Below are 16,566 nucleotides of genomic sequence, written 5' to 3'. Positions count from 1 at the left end.
TGTGTAGCTAGTCAATTTGCTCTAGAGATTATCTTTGCTAGCTTGTTGAAGTAAGCAGCCATGATGAGAAGCCCATGTGCCAAGGAACAGCAGGCTGTCTTTAGGAACTGTGGGTACCATCTAAGAACTTTGGGTAGTATCCAGTCACAAGGAAATGAATTCTGCTGACAATCTCACTGAACTTGGAATCAGATTCTTCCTCAGTTGAGCCTCCAGATAAGAACACAGCCCAGCCAACACCCTTATTGTAGCTTTGAGACTCTAAGCAGAGGGCACAGCTAAGCCATGCTGAGACTCCTGAATAACAGAAATTGTGAGATGGTAAATATGTATTGTTTTAAGCCACTAGGTTTATGGTAATTTGTTCCTAATATACTGCCAGCTTCCAAAGCAGCAAATTTTAAAGATATGGACCAAAACATAAAAGTCAGTAGATCTAAAGGCCAGATAGATTCTTTAGACCAAATTTCAACCTCCAAAGCAAAACTAAGACTACTCAAAATACATTAGCACTTTAAATAGAAAGATAAACATTATTCATAATTAGCTTGTTGTTTTTTTTTTAATCTTGCTCCTCTGGTGTAATTAATATATTCTTCTTTAATTATATGTGATTTTAATCAATTTTAATCAATCACATGTTATTAAAGAATATATTGATAACATGATGGTATATATTACATCCATTGGAATTCATTTTAATTATTACACAGAGTGAAACTGTTCTAGGTTCTGTGGGTACAAATAGGATCTCAAGAAACTCACATTCTAGAAAGATAGGTAGGTAAAATATATAACACAGCATAACATAGTGTAACATACCTTAATATAATATACATCCATTGTATTCTATTTCACTTCATCTAAGTTGCTATCAATTATAATATATACCAATTACCTCATGTATCACTAAAAAAATGCTACCATTAAACAATGATAAGCATTTAATGGTAAGAATTACCTCTATTCCTAAGATATTATAATGTAAAAAAATTTCTTTGAATCAAAATTGTGGTATTTCATGAAAAAAATTGTTGATTATTCAGAAAAAGGAGAGATTAATACTTAGGAAATGCTTATAGGTGATATTTAAACTGTACCTTGAGAGATACAGTAAATTTTTACTTACTGGAGGCTTTTACTTTCTTAATGGGAAACAACATGTACAATCTTGGCAAAGACAGGAGAATATATCAAACTACTGCTTCCAATATGAATATATATAATATACTTGGGAAATGGTAAGTAGTAGAACATTAGCAAATAATCTTTCCCTCAACCTGTAAGTGGGTATTATTTCATGATCTGCATCAGTAGTACTCCGCCACTCTGTTATACACGGTTGTAAACTGTCACAAACAATGCTAGTACTGATGAAGTAATGTAGTTTACAAATTATTTAATTTTTTTACCCAAAGTAAATTTCAAAGTAGAATTAATTCAAAATTGCATCTATGCTATTATCAATCTCAATTTCGTTAATGAAAAAGAAAGGAGAGGAGTAAAGCTACACAAGAAATTAGAAATTATCCATATCACTAGGAAAGGAATATGACCTGAGTATGAATTATGTTTCATACTGGAAACAATGTTTGGGAATTGTTGATCTTTATTATCAGCTCACGTAACTAATTTCATCAGATGTGAGATAACAGCAACTGTTTTATGCATTAAGAGAACAATAAAATGCTTGGTTTGAAAAGGACAGCATGGTTTCCTTCTGACATTGTCTCAGAACATGTGCTTTGGGAATCCATAAGAAGTCCATTTCCTTGAGGCTGCCATTCTAGAGCGATCACATGGAGAGAGAGAAAGAGAGAGAAATACCTGAGGAGGCTCAGCTGTTCCAGCCTCCCCACCCTCACCCTCACTGAGGTCCCAGACAAGAACAGAAACAATCAGTCCCTGCTAAGCCCTGTTCAAATTCCTGACCCACAGATACCATGAGCATATTAAATGGTTGTTTTATGCCACTAAGTTTGGGTGTTATTTGTAGTAACTGGAATACACACTCTATATGATTATCTTACTTAACCCTCACAATAACCATTTAAATTAGATAACGGTGATATATTTTGCAGGTGAGAAAAGTATAATTGAGAGGCTCAAATAATTTGCCCAAGATCACATTATTAGGCTATAATAGAGCCAGGATTAAAAACCCATGTAGTCTGTCTTGAAAATTCACATTCTTAAATCCTGTGCTAAAAATAAATTCTATGGAATTATCATCCTACAGATTTTATCCTATTTAGTAACTCGAAGGTCACATAATCCAAATCAGCCTCTAATTATGCATGATATTAAAAATAACCTTGATTAAGTAATTACTTTTCAATGGATTTTAAACAATTTTAAGGAGCTATCTAAAAGTGGTTAAAAATAAAATTAATCCAATGCCAGTAAGCAAGAATAAAAACTCCATTTTTTATTTAAATTTATTAAATTTATTTAAAAATCCATTATTTAAATTTTAGTAAGTATTCCTCTTATCATTTGGGTTATATTCATTTAATCTGAAGTGAGATAACCTGAATCTCTCAAAATTAGGAAACTAGGTCCGTAAGAATGTGCTTTCATAACTATATGCGAAGTCTACTTATTTATTGTTTCCAAGTTGTGTGGGGTTTTTTTAATATTTTATTTATTTGCTTGACAAAGAGCAAGAGTGAGAGAGAATGCAGAGAGGGAGAGGGAGAAGCAGACTCCCTGCTGAGCAGAGAGCCCCACCCGGGGCTTGAGCCAAGGACCCTGAGATCATGACCTGAGCCGAAGGAAGATGCTTAACTGACTGAGCCACCCAGGTGCCCCTTCATGTTGTTTTTATATATAGTTCTAATTTTATGTTTTTTACTTAAAAATTCTTTCATTTGTTTTATTTGATATTATGTAGTACACTCTGAGCTTTATAACCAAAGCAAAATAATTTTTTTAAGCTAAGATGTAACTGAGAGAAATCATACAATGTTGGAGCAAAAAGAAATCATAAAAACATTGTTTCATTCATTCATTCATTCATTCATTGTTCCATATAGTCACCCATTTATTCAAAAAATATCTGTTGAGAGCCTACCAGGTGCCAGGACTCAGGCTAATATCTGGGATACAACAAGAAAGAACATAAATAAGATCTTCAAGGAGGTTACACAGTGTCTAACAGGAAAACAAAACAAAACAATGAAGAAGCTCATTCTCTATAGTATTTTTTTTTAAACTGTTGTAGACTCTGGCATACAGAGTATGGAACATAAACATTAACTGAATAAATTAATGAATTCAAATAACAAGTCTAGTCATTGCTACACTTCTTTACACCATGGAGCCTCCTTCCTAACAAAACCTCCAAATACAAACTGGTTAAGAACAAAGTTTGGCTGAAACAAAGTGGAAGATCCAGATGCACATCCATATCCTCATATCCTCTTCAGCAGTTCTTAAAACTTTAGCACAGATATCTGGTGCTTCATTGAGCATAGTTTTAAGAATATTGAATTAATCTATTTTCCTCACTTTAAAGAAGAAATTGAAGCCCAGAAAATGAAATAATCTTCCAAAGATTACAGTGGGGTCACTGGCAGAGCCTAGAATGGCACCTGTATCTTCAATCCATTGCTCTTTCTAATACACCACACTGTCTCGCTATAAAAAAGGATAAGTAATAAACCTATCAACCATACTAGCTCCTCAATGGCTTATAAATGTCTCTTTTCTTCTTTTCTTCATCCCAAACATCATATATTTAACTGTCCCAAACATACCCAAATGAATACAGTTGAGATAGTACTTATCCATTTCTTGGTAATAGAAAATATAGTTAAAACCTTAAATTTCTAGTTAAAATGTAAGTATAGTATTAACCATTAAGCAAATGCCCTCTTTACTGACAGTGTTTCAAAAATTGATAAATTAATTGTTGGCTCTAGCTATATAGGAAACTATCAGAACTTCCAGTACGGAATATTTAAGCTTAGTTGGAATAACTGTTTCAGCATTCTTCACAGCAGAAAATGTCTGGAAAAATGTATGTCAAATACAAATTATTGGAAAGATTTTTTTTTAAAGATTTTATTTAGTTGTCAGAGAGAGAGAGAGAGCACAAGCAGGGGGAGCAGCAGACAGAGGGAGAAGCAGGCTCCCCTCTGAGCAACGAGCCCAGTGTGGGACTTGATCCCAGCACGTGGGATCATGACCTGAGCCAAAGGCAGACGCTTAACTGACTGAGCCACCCAGGCGTCCCTAGAAAGTTTTTACAAAGAATCAGGCTGACAGGTAAAATGAATGATGATATTACTGAATCAGAAAAGCAAATTTCAGAAGAGTACTTTTAGTATGGCTTATTTATGTTAAAATATTTACATTAACCTATTTAACCTTTATAACAACCATGTGGAATAGATGCTATTATGACATGTATTTACAAATGTGGCAAATGAGGTTAGTGAACAACAAAACAATAAGTGAGGGGCGCCTGGGTGGCTCAGTTGGTTAAGCGACTGCCTTCGGCTCAGGTCGTGATCCTGGAGTCCCGGGATCGAGTCCCGCATCGGGCTCCCTGCTCGGCAGAGTCTGCTTCTCCCTCTGACCCTCCTCCCTCTCATGCTCTCTGTCTCTCATTCTCTCTCTCTCAAATATATAAATAAATTCTAAAAAATAATAATAATAATAAGTGAAAAAACAACAAAACAAAAGTGCTCAAGGAACTGGGATTTTAATCCAGGCAATCTGTTAACCAGTGTACAGCTTTCCTACTCCAGTCACTTATTGTTTTAGAGAAAGGGTGATATCACTGACTTAATGAAGAGAAAAAAGAAAAAAAAAATGTATGTATAGAACAAACCAATCAAAATGCAATCCGAAGTTTAATGACAAGATTTTTTTTCAAAAGATCGCTAAATTTAAAATTTAAGTACAATCTTCATTTCATAGAAAGTCTACCAAAAGGGGATTTTCAGGGGCAGGAGAGGGGAAAAGGCATTACGTTGTATTATCTCTTTTCTCTATAGCTCTCAAGGTAGCCTAATACTAAAAAAGTACCTGTACTAGCACTTCTACTTTTCTAACATTAGAAGTGTTTAATTAATAAAACCTGTCCCTTAAAATGTGGGTTATATAAAATAGATTTATCTTTTAAATGGGGGCTGGATTAAAATAAAGAGATAGGCAATTTATTAGCATATCTGATACAAAATAAATAAATCTTGACAGAAGACACCATACAAAAATGTTAAGTGCATGAAGTGGGGCTAGGGAAGATGAAGCGTGAACCATAAAAATTCAACACTCTAGAAATTTGATGGAGTTGTAAGGAAAATGTTATGGAGAGATGAATGTTGTTATAAAGTAAATACAGTTTTTTTTACATGTTTTAGGCATTAAGCATGACCTATGTAATACATAAGATTATATTTATGATATTTTTCATATGTACTCTGAGAGTGTCCGGGGATGTGATCACTAAAAATGAAATATAGTAAGACAATTTAATCAATAGAACTTCCTTTTTTCATGTTTATTACATAAATATTATAGCCACACTAATGAAATTCTACATTAAGTTTTTCCTACAAACTACTGCTCCAAGAAATAAAACTTCTAATTTATCCTTATTTCTTTCTGGTTCTATATGCACATGTCATTTTAACATAGCAGATATAAGTTTCAATCAAGCTTCTAAAAAAAGTTTACATTATACCCTGGACAATTTCCCGTATTGCCATAGTCTCCACAGGTTATCAAAACTTCCAATAGATATCAGTGGTATGGTGATCAATGTTTACCTACCAGTTTTCTGGGAGAAAAACAGGCCCTGTTTTGTAACATTTGTCTATTTTTACGGTGCAAATACTTCCACTTTGGCCAATTTTGAGCTACTAAAACTATGTCATTGAATGTGGGGTTGGGAAGAGATGCACACGACTAGTTCTCACAAGCTGGCACAAGCAAGCTCCATCACACTATTTTTGGACATATGAATTGTTTCCAGTTTTGCATTATTATAATCCTTACAATGAATATCTCTGGCAGGCATAAATGGTTATCTACCAGTCATTTTTTATCCCCTTAGAACTGTGAACTCTAAGCCAATCTTGATAATTCTAACTCTACCATCAGTGGTTAATTAGGAACTGGCATGAGTAGCAACTGTGACACAAATACACATCCCCCAAAATACACATCTATGAAGAAGTCTACAGAGGAGACTTCTAGAACATTTTCCCGCAGTTTCAAAAGGGCATATGAGTAAGAGAGGCTTAAAATTGTTATATCCCTCTTGTAAAAATAAGGGGACAATTCTAAGAAAAAAATCTTACTGGATATTGCTGTATACCATCTATAATTGCGCTCATTCCTCAAGCTGCCCCAAGTGTTGCATGCTCACTGCTTATAGCTGCGTCCTTCACCCTAGAAATATACTCTGGCCAAGACCTGCCTTGTCCTCCCCAGGGAGCAGCCAAATCTAGCCCTCCTGACCCCTTCCTTAATTAGGTCATCTCTGAAGATCTACCCCAGCTTCAAACTCCTGTGGGTTTAGTTGAAACACCTGTCCACAATTTAACTTCTCTTCCAAGTCTTTCCGCCCTTATTTCCCCACAGATGTTGTTTCCAAGTTATGCAGTTGTTACAGGAGTAATTGCCGCAGTCCCCAAATGGACAGACTTGGTATTTGGAAGAACTAATGCTCCTTGGCTTGTGGGGTTAAAACTATCAAATGGGAAAAGTCATATGGAAGCTTATGATAATGCCCTCCCAAGCAGCAAAGATTAAATCAAAAACAAAGGATGCAAACATGATGGTTCACATTATATCCTCCTTTTAATTTACCAGGGTGGTGCCTAAAAAAAACAAGCATCAACACATCCTGGAAGATGACAATGGAGTACTATAAACTCAACCAGGTAGCCCCAGTCAAAACTGCTATGCCATTGTGGTATCCTTCCCAGAGACAACTAATATGGACTCAAATATAAGAAATAAAGCCACTGAAGTGACAGATGTGTTTTTTCCCATCCCTATCAAGAAAGACTGGAATCATTCACATACGCTTGGGATGGACAAGAATACATATTGACTAGTCTTCCCCAGGGTTATGTTAACTCTACTGTCCTCTATCATAATATAGCCCCGAAAGACCAAGACCGTAAGGACACTCCAGAGAACATCACATTGGTTCACTGTATCAGTGAGAAAGAAGTTCGGCAATTATATTGGAGACCTTGTTTAAACACATCTTCTCCTGAGGGTAGAAGATAATCCTACAAAGATTCAGGAGCCCAAAACATCAGAGAAATATTTAGGAACCCAATGGTCATTGGCATGGCCAATCATCCCTCCAAAGCAAAAGAAAAATTATTATATCTTGTACCTACCACCAATGAGAAAAAAGCACAAATGCCTGATAGACAGCCTCTGGATTCTGAAGGCAACATATTCCACACTGCGGAATACTGCTTTGATTCACTTACCAAGAATTATAGGGTTGCTGGCTTCAAATGGAACCCAGAGCAAGAAGCAGCTCTAGATTAAGTTCAGGCTATGGTGTGAGCAGCCCTGAACTTGGCCTATACAATGCAACAGAAGGTGTGCTATTAGAAGCATCAATGGTGGGAAGAGATGCCATGTGAAATTTATGGCAAGCCTCAATAGGGGAATCAGGATGTACATTCCTAGGTTTGTGGATCAAGACCATGCAGCCTGTGGTGGAGAATTATACACTACTTGAAAAACTGCCCCTGGTATGCTCCTGGCCTTGGTAGGGACAAAGATCTGATCAAGTGACCAAACAGCCAGAAATGCCCAACATAAGCTAGGGTCTGTTAGGCTCAACAAATCAAAAGGTTCGACACGTCAAACAATAATCCATTGTAAGATAGAAGTGATGATGCATCCATGTTTGAGCATAAGTAGGGCCAAGGGATATAAGAAAAATGCATGTGCAGGTGGTGCAGACTTAAACACCAACTACTATTATTGTATCAGCGTCTCTTCCTCAGCTCACATCTATGGCCATATAAGGGGCCATTATGACTGGAAAAAGGAGACAAAGTCATGCCTGATTCATAGATAGGTCAGCTCAATATATATATATATATATATTCTGAATATATATATTCAATATATATATATATTCTGCAATAATAATGCTGCCTGGTGCTATCTGTCTATGCAATGCTGGTTAACACTTTACATTACTTGATCCAAAGCTGCTTTGCACATTTTTGAAAAGTTGTGCACAAGGATGAAAAGAGACAGAAATGTAAAGACAATGAGAAAGATGTCTCAGGTTTAAAACACCTTCTTTGGGGTCATTTAGCCTAGGGATAATAAAGCAAAGAGATAACTATCTTTTAAAAGTTGGTTGGTCCTCATCAAAATGATATATCCACATATAAGCATACAGGGAAAAAATGCTGCTAATAAAACTTCTCTAATTATTAGAAGGAATTTTCAAACATTAGTTAACTACCAATGATGGCTATGGATCACAGTGCTAGATAGCTTAATGAGTAGCTTATTCCAAAATTAGACTGATACTGTTTCCACAAATAACCAAAAGTGCTTCTCTCTTGATGAAAAGCCAAGATATGACAAAATTTAATCTCTGTCCCAGTCTCTCAACAGCTATAACTTCATATCAGTGAATCGTACTACCAGGGGTAACATCCAATAGGAAAAGTTTGTTTTACTTAAATTTCTTCCTCCAAAGCTGAAGTAAATTATGACTGCAGAAACCACACCCTGTGATGCAGATTATTAGGCAGATGAGAAGAACAACCATCTCTCAGTGTCTACTAGGAGTTCAAGACAGGGAGGATACAGATGTGAGTGACATTAAGTTTCTTTCCATATTTGATAAATGTTTTAAGTTCTGCTAAATAGCATTATGTAAGATTTTAATTCAACTCATGTACAGCTTTTTATTTATGTGAGATTTTTATGTTTACTTTTTACATCTTTAAGTGGTAAAACTGAAGGCATTACTTCAGCAAAGAATAACAGAATTATATAAGAGAATCTAAACTAATCCACGAAAGATAACCAAGCTATCTGTTTGTCACCTTTTAGTAGTATTATATACTCAGGCAACTATGGAAAACAACCAAATTAAAAATTATTAATGATACTTAAAGTATTACAGCTTCTGGGAAATAAACCTTCTATATGTCCTATGATAAAATTAAGATCCACAGTTTCTCTTTCTAGACCTTTCTATTTTAACAAACACAATTTTCTTATTATTTATAATCTCAATGCAACTTCTATAAAATGAGGCTCTAACTTGGTTTTCTTTTTTCACTGTATATGCATCTTCCCCAAGCCCATCTGTTGAATAACTGATCTCTTCCCCTTTGGTTTGTGGCACTTTCTATGTTCTTATTATTTATTTGTTCTAATATGAATTTTGGTATAAGGATTATTTTCAGCAGAAGGCACCTGAGAAGAAGCAAATACAAGAAAACTGCCTACCCTCCCCCCATTTGCCTGAAAGTAGGACATAAATTGTAAAGGTGTCCCCCCTGCCCTCTATTAGGAAGGACAGAAGTTAATTGCTCTTTAGCAGGCAAGAGATGGCTCCATAGAAGTCTACATAACAAACTTCACCAGCTAGCCATTACCTTCCATTAGTTCCCTCATACACTCACTTTCCCATGATTTGCTACCCTAGAAACTCAAAGTCCTTTTTCTTTGTCTTGTCATCTCTCTAAAAATCTATTGTTCTTTTGTAAAGAGACTATATAAGCACAAACTCTAACCACCCCTTTAAGTTTCAGGTAGCTGAAAGCTCCCACATGTACGCACAATGAACATGATAATAAACTAGTTTTTTTCTTGTTAATCTGTCTTTTGTCATTCCCCTGCCCCAATGAGCCTAAAAGGCATGGGGGGGGGGGAAGAGTTAAGTTTTTTTCTCTGTACACCTTCCAGATTAACTTGTAGAAATAAAATATAGGCATCAATTGAGATTATAATTAGAATGGCCTTAACCCCAAGACATTGCTTAGAAAGAATATGCATCTTTACAATATTTAGCCATCCCAATCAGGAACATGAAATGAATATCTACTCACTCAATGACTATCTTCCTTTATGTTACTCAGTAAGTTTTATAGCTTTCTTCATCTAGGCCCCCCTCATTTCTTATTAGTTATTTTTAAATCACATTTTCTGTTTTTAGCTCAGAATGGGAACTGCTTTTCATTCACTTTTCTAACTATTTTTGGTACAGCACAAAATGATTGCATATTAATTTCATATCTAGCTGCCTTTTTGAATTCCTTTATTGATTCCTGTTGATTCTTATGAAGAAGTCGATTATTCATCAAATGGTGTCAGAAAATTGTGTGTGTGGTGGGCAAGAGGTGGGTGGTACAGGAGATTCATGTTAGATACTCACATATCTGGTATATTTCGGCATATACCAAAATAAATTACAGAAAGATTAAAAAGTTAAAGGTTAAAAGCAAATAATAAAAACACGAGAAAATATACAGCTGAATATTTAACTGACTTGGGGATGAATAAAGAGTTTCTATGGATTAAAAAAATGGGAAAAAATCACCAAAGATACAAAGACAGCTATATTAAATTCAATATTCCCAAGTGACCACAGAAAATTAGTAGATAAACATCCAATATGGGAAATACACTTGAAACATGAGAGTTAAATGGGTAAAAATCCTAACCATATAAAAAGCTCTTATAAACCAGTAAGAGAAAAACTAATTAATACTCATAGGAACATGGGCAGAAGAAATAACAGGAATGAACAGGTAATTCATAGAAGATACCACACACCAATAAAATACAAAACATTCAACTGCACAATCAAATTCAAATTAAAATGACAAAGAGATAGCATTTTTGTGGCCTATTCAACTGCAAAGATTTGGTGCTTTGAGACTGAAAACTTTAACTTCTGACAGGAGTATGGAGCGTTATAACCTTCCTGGAAAGCAAGTTGGTATTCTGAAATAAAAGCTTGTAAGAATCAAAGCATGAATATATATTTGTGAAATACTCAGGGATTAGACAAAAATTCTTATATAAAGATAACCATTAGAATATTATTTGTGCTAGCAACTGGAAGCAACAGCAACACCCCCAAATAAAGGAACAGTTTGTGGTACATCCATATGATAATATGATAGACTATTACTGCAGCCATTTTTAAAACATATTTCAGAAGAACAACTAATGGCTTGGGAAAAAGTTAATGATATGGTATCAATTGAAAAAAATCAGAATAAAAATTATGCATAGCAGGATACCAATTTTACAAATACGTGAAATATACATGCATAGGAAAAAGAGAAGAAAATACAAAATGTTAACAACGGTTAGATTTGGGGGGAAGATTATGGATAGTTTGTATTTCATTCTTTACACTGAAGAATTTTTCAGATATTCTATAGTAAATACATTGCTATTTGTAAAAGGAAACGCACACAGAATATTATTTTACAAAATAGATATTTCTTAATACACCAAGAAGTGATGCAAGAAAATTTTCAGAAACAAAGTGGAAAAGTTTTTTTTTTAAAAAATCAGTAAACTTCTCTTCCACATGAACAACAGAAGATATTTACTTTTAAAAACTTGAAACTTTCTTCACATAACTGGCACCATTAAGAAACTTTTAAAATAAAGGTAGTAATCTCTAACTATTAAGGGTTTATTACAAATACAACCTAAAAAGAAAGCCCCCAGGGAATCAACTATAGGGAAAGTGTGATTAGAAGACAGTACTTACCTTTTTCACTTACACTCTCACTTTCAATCTCAACGTCATCACAACTTGTGTATTCAGGTGTGGAAGCTAATTCCTCCTCTGAACTGCTCAATGAAACCTGGCGCATTTTACCTCCCTTCTTTGATTTATGAGGCTTTGGTGGTGGAGGTCTCACAGACTCTGACTGATCGGAACTGAGAGAATCATTCCTTAACATTGTTTCCATCTTTTCCCGTTTTGTTTTCCTCACAGCAGAGCTAGGATCTAAGTGGTGGTGTTTCCTCAGTGGGTCAGTACGTCTCATGTCTGGTCTATCAATGGGTATTGGACTCCTCCGGGGGGTGGGAGGACTATGGTTTGTGGTCCTTTGTGGGTAAGAACTTGGTCCCTGAGCCTCTCGAGTTCTTTCCATTGAGTAAGATCGCTGATTTTCCATGGCAGCTCTACGTTCAGATATAGATCTCTGCCTTGATGGCCGTTCCATCCTCAGCATAGAAATCCTAGAATCTTCCAGCTCAGCATTTGCCAAAGAAACATCACTATGCCTTCTCTCATGCCTTGCTCTGGACACTTCCGCATGAATACGCATTTGTTCTTCATAGGGCTGTGGCTTTACTGGATAACGGGCCAAATTTGGGTCACTTCGATAGCGTGCCTGGTATTCTTCCTCTCTCCTTTGCCTTTCATACTCATCTCTGCTCTCCACATCCTCATCATCTACAATGTATTCTTTGGAATGCCTATGACTTCTCCTGTTGGAGTCCCTGTAATTTATATGGTCAGACTCTTCATAAAACTGAGGTTCACGCTGAGACCTCCTATCAGCATAATCTGATGGAGATCTAGGCATGGTGTTATCTGAAGTAGCATACTGTGGATATTCTTCTCGTTCTTCTCTTTGGTCGTATCTTCTATTCTGATCTCTGGATACTGATGGACTTCGTGTCCTAAGTAAGCAAAGGAAAAGAATGATGAGAAGAGCAACGTCTAAACAATTCAACATTTTATTAATTCACTGGTGGGTTGATGAATTAAATTCAAATAGTTCTTTTGCTTTTTTAAAAAAAATTCTTTTTAAAGTCATGCTTAACAAAAGATTTACTAATATTCATTTTATTCAGTTCAAATAGGAAATTTAAAAGGTATTTTTGATATGGTTCTTTAATGCCTGGCATACTACATATGGAATATACCTATGCCCTGAAATAAGATAGCATCATACTCTGCTGCTGCAAGATGGACTTTTCTATAATTTCTTTGCTTGGCTCAATACACTTCGACAATCTCCCAACTGCTATTCAGAAGCTTTGAAAAACTCCACCTGACATTCTCTCTATTCCTGACACCTTGATATAGTCTCTTGAAAACATAATGAAGCCAAACTAATTTGGTTCAAGAGTTGAATACTTTCTGACTAAAATTAAATACTGGCTCTTAAAAATCATTTTTCATAGGGGCCCCTGCATGGCTCAGTTGGTTAAGCATCTGATGCTTGGTTTCAGCTCAGGTCATGACCTTGGGGTTGTGAGATCAAGCCCCATGTCCCGCTCTGTGCTAGGTGCAGAGTCTACTTGTCCCTCTCCATCTGCTCTTCTCCCCACTCTCTCTCTCTCTCAAATAAGTAAGTGAATAAAATCTTTTTTAAAAAATCATTTTTCATTCATCAGCTACCTAGATCACTCCTAGTATTGGTTCATCTAAATCATTTATCTCCAACCCTTCTTTATTGCTCTAACTTGAGATAAGCAATTTAAATAAATAACAACAATAATGACTTATTCATCACACACACACACACACACACACACACACAGTCTTTGTAGAACTCAGAAGGGACTGCTATTTTTATTCTATCTTCATTGAGATTAAGGCCAGCTCCATGAAACTTGTCTTTGTCTTCACATCTGACCCCGCATACTTCCTTATAGCCTCAGATGAAGAGACCGTATATTAAGTTCTCAACCTGCCCCTCTAACACTAATACAACACAGCGGACCTTGTAATCATAATAATACTCCTTGTCAACAAAATATTCACACTGACCTCTTCCCTGGTACGAACCCAGATAGCGTCAACCACTAGCCGTGAAAAGCAGTGGGACTGGACTCCTGAAGATGACAGAAGTTCAGAATATCTGTTACAGGGATTTTTGCCAGGACATATGAACAGGAGATAATAAAAAGTGAGGTCAGTTGAAGTTCAAGATGACCAACATTAGATAGCTCAGTTGTAAATTTCTTAGATGTTATTTGGCGGGGGGGGTGGGGTGGGGGAGCCTAAAAGCAAAAGCAGAGAAAGGCTACATGTGGAATGACCCCACTCAGCAACAGCATCATTCTCCTCTAAAGTCTCCCATGTCACCGAATCTCCCCCGTATCTGAAATACAGCCTGCCAACGTGCCAATCAAGATTTGTTAATAAAAACAGAAGTCACTCTAGGTTTTCCAGGGAGTAAGGGTTTTAATACAGTAATCAAGAGCTATGCAACTGCACCAGCCATGAAGGCCAGAGAAGTTAGTGATCTTGTTCTTGCCTGCAGAGCCAAAGACAAGGGTTCTCAAGATGTTCTTTAGGAAGCTGCTGTGAAGCTCAACAGTCGTCGGGAATTTGCCACCAGTTATCTCAGCTGCCGAGAGCAGTAGGGTGGTCCATTAAGAGGAGCTTGCCAGGAGCCACTGAGACTTTCCCATCCTGTGTGCCTGCCAACAACTGCAGCTGGACAGTACTGGCTTCGGTACGTCCCCCACCTTCCAGTGTCACATAGGTGCACAGCCTGGGGAGACTACCCTGAGCCAGAAAATGAAGGAACTAGTCTGTTTTATGATTAGGCAAGTGGACGTGATTTCTTTTTTACATTTATATCTTATGTCTGCATATAAAACATTTAGGACTTGAAAACAACTCTTTTCAGTTACAACCGTTACATAAAACCATAGACTCCTATATTTTAAAATATACAACCAAAACAGAGCACTCAAAATAAATTTTAGAGTATTGACCTACATAATATCTTATATGTGTATCTGTTAGGCATAATTCATTGTTTTTTGTCATTTTTTATACATATGACTAAAGGAAAAAATACTGCAGCACGGTGGCAATGTAAAAAGAACAGAATCAAGGGCTCTGGGTTTCTTAGTCCTACTTTTGTTATTACCCAGTTATTTGAACCCATATGGCCAGTTAATCTTTGAGAGTCTGTACTTTAAAGTGAGAAACATAGATTATACACATTAACTCATATATTATTTTAACACATATGTATTAGGCAAGAACTAAACGCTACATACTACAATATAGATTAGAATAAGGAAATGTGGGGCACCTGGGTGGCTCAGTCGATTAAGTTATGATCTACCATAAGTTCATCAAGTTAGTATGCTTAAATGAAAGCTTTAAGGAGAGCAAAAAATAATACTTCTGGCAAGATATAATTAACTGACTTGTGCAAATTTTCAACATACATCTCATTAACTGGCTACTTATATATACTTACTATATTAAAAAATGAGATAAATGAGAGTTTCTCTAGAGAACTCTAAAAAATAAACAATTACATCAGTTCTTTTTTTTTAAAGATTTTATTTATTTATTTATTTACTTGAGAGAGAGAGAGAGAGAGATTGCATACGAGCAGGAGGGGAAAGGCAGAAGAAGAGGGGGAAGCAGACTCCCACCTGAGCAGGGAGTCCGACGTGGGGCTCAATCCCAGGACCCTGGGATCAAGGCCTGACCTGAGGCAGACACTTAACCAACTGAGCCACCCAGGTGCCCTACATCAGTTCTTCTAAACTGACCATTTAACCTCCATTAGATGCAGACTTATGTTAGGAATTCAAATACATTTCGGTATGTTATTTTTTTCCAATCTAAGTTAATGAATATATTTGTCTCCAAAAATATAGGTTACTCATTAACCAAATTTAATATCTAGAAATTGATTCTGTTCCAAGAGTAAGATTCTAGTGTTTCTCAGATTTATACGGTACATAAGAAAACAATTTTTTAAACTTTATTTTTAAAACTTTTTTTTTTTTTGCTGTGCCTTTTATTCCTGTGACTTATTCTTCTGTAACTAGAAGTTTGTATCTCCCACTCTCCTTCACCCATCTTGACCATGCCCTCATTGTTTAAGTTCTAATTTCTCTAAAATCCAGTCTGGATTGAATAGGAAATTTTAAAATTGTATGTACATATATAAATTTTGAAAGCAGTATTACCTCATTACTATAGACCAGGAAGATCAGGTCATCAGTTAGAGCTCACTTTTGTGCCTTTGTATTTCTCCAACATATACTACCCCATCCTATTTACCATTACCTAATTTGTGCTCTGTACTGTCCACTAGACTTTAAATTTTGAACCATAAAGGACTGTGCCAATTATATCTTTGTAGTTCCACTATTAATTCATTCATTCAACATTTATTCAGGGCTTAATATGTGCCAGCTGATTCTGGTTGCTGGTTGCTGGAAATTCAATCAAGAAAAGACACATAAGGTCCCTGCCCTCAATAAGCTTTCTTTCTAGTAGAGGAGACAAACAATAAGCAAATAAATTAAGCAGTAAATAAAGTAATTCCATACAGTGATAAGTACTATAAAGGAAAATTGAAACACGGTAAATTTACAAAAAGTCTCTGAGGGAAGCTACTTTCAATCAAAAAGGTCTTCCTGAAAAGGTACATTTGAACTAAGACCTGAGTAATGTAATTTCACTGAATGTAGCCCATTTATATAAAATATACAACTTCATTGGAAATGTTTTGGGTATTGTCATTAGGTTGCTATTTTTCTTTCTTTCTTTCTTTCTTTCTTTCTTTCTTTCTTTCTTTCTTT

At 35.8% G+C, this 16,566-nt stretch overlaps 1 protein-coding gene across 34 annotated transcripts in view; it reads right to left on the bottom strand.

Moving 5' to 3' along the window:
- The window catches only part of RIMS2 (regulating synaptic membrane exocytosis 2), a 580,329-nt gene that overhangs the window by 303,935 nt on the left and 259,828 nt on the right, over positions 1-16,566 (bottom strand). For 33 of the 34 annotated variants that reach the window (XM_035011697.1, XM_035011686.1, XM_035011694.1 and 30 more), the window contains one exon: positions 11,750-12,675. In XM_035011697.1, coding sequence (XP_034867588.1) covers positions 11,750-12,675 — 926 coding nt within the window. Of the gene's footprint in view, positions 1-11,749; positions 12,676-12,970; positions 12,984-13,020; positions 13,050-16,566 lie in introns of all 34 variants that reach the window. The other variant, XM_035011702.1, reaches the window with a different exon arrangement.

The sequence above is a fragment of the Mirounga leonina genome, unplaced genomic scaffold, assembly GCF_011800145.1.
Source record: "Mirounga leonina isolate KUSES-001 unplaced genomic scaffold, KU_Mleo_1.0 Mir_165, whole genome shotgun sequence".
In the NCBI taxonomy this organism is placed as follows: domain Eukaryota; kingdom Metazoa; phylum Chordata; class Mammalia; order Carnivora; family Phocidae; genus Mirounga; species Mirounga leonina.
The sequence above is the reverse complement of the archived record's forward strand: the minus strand, read 5'-3'. Positions and strand labels throughout refer to the sequence as shown.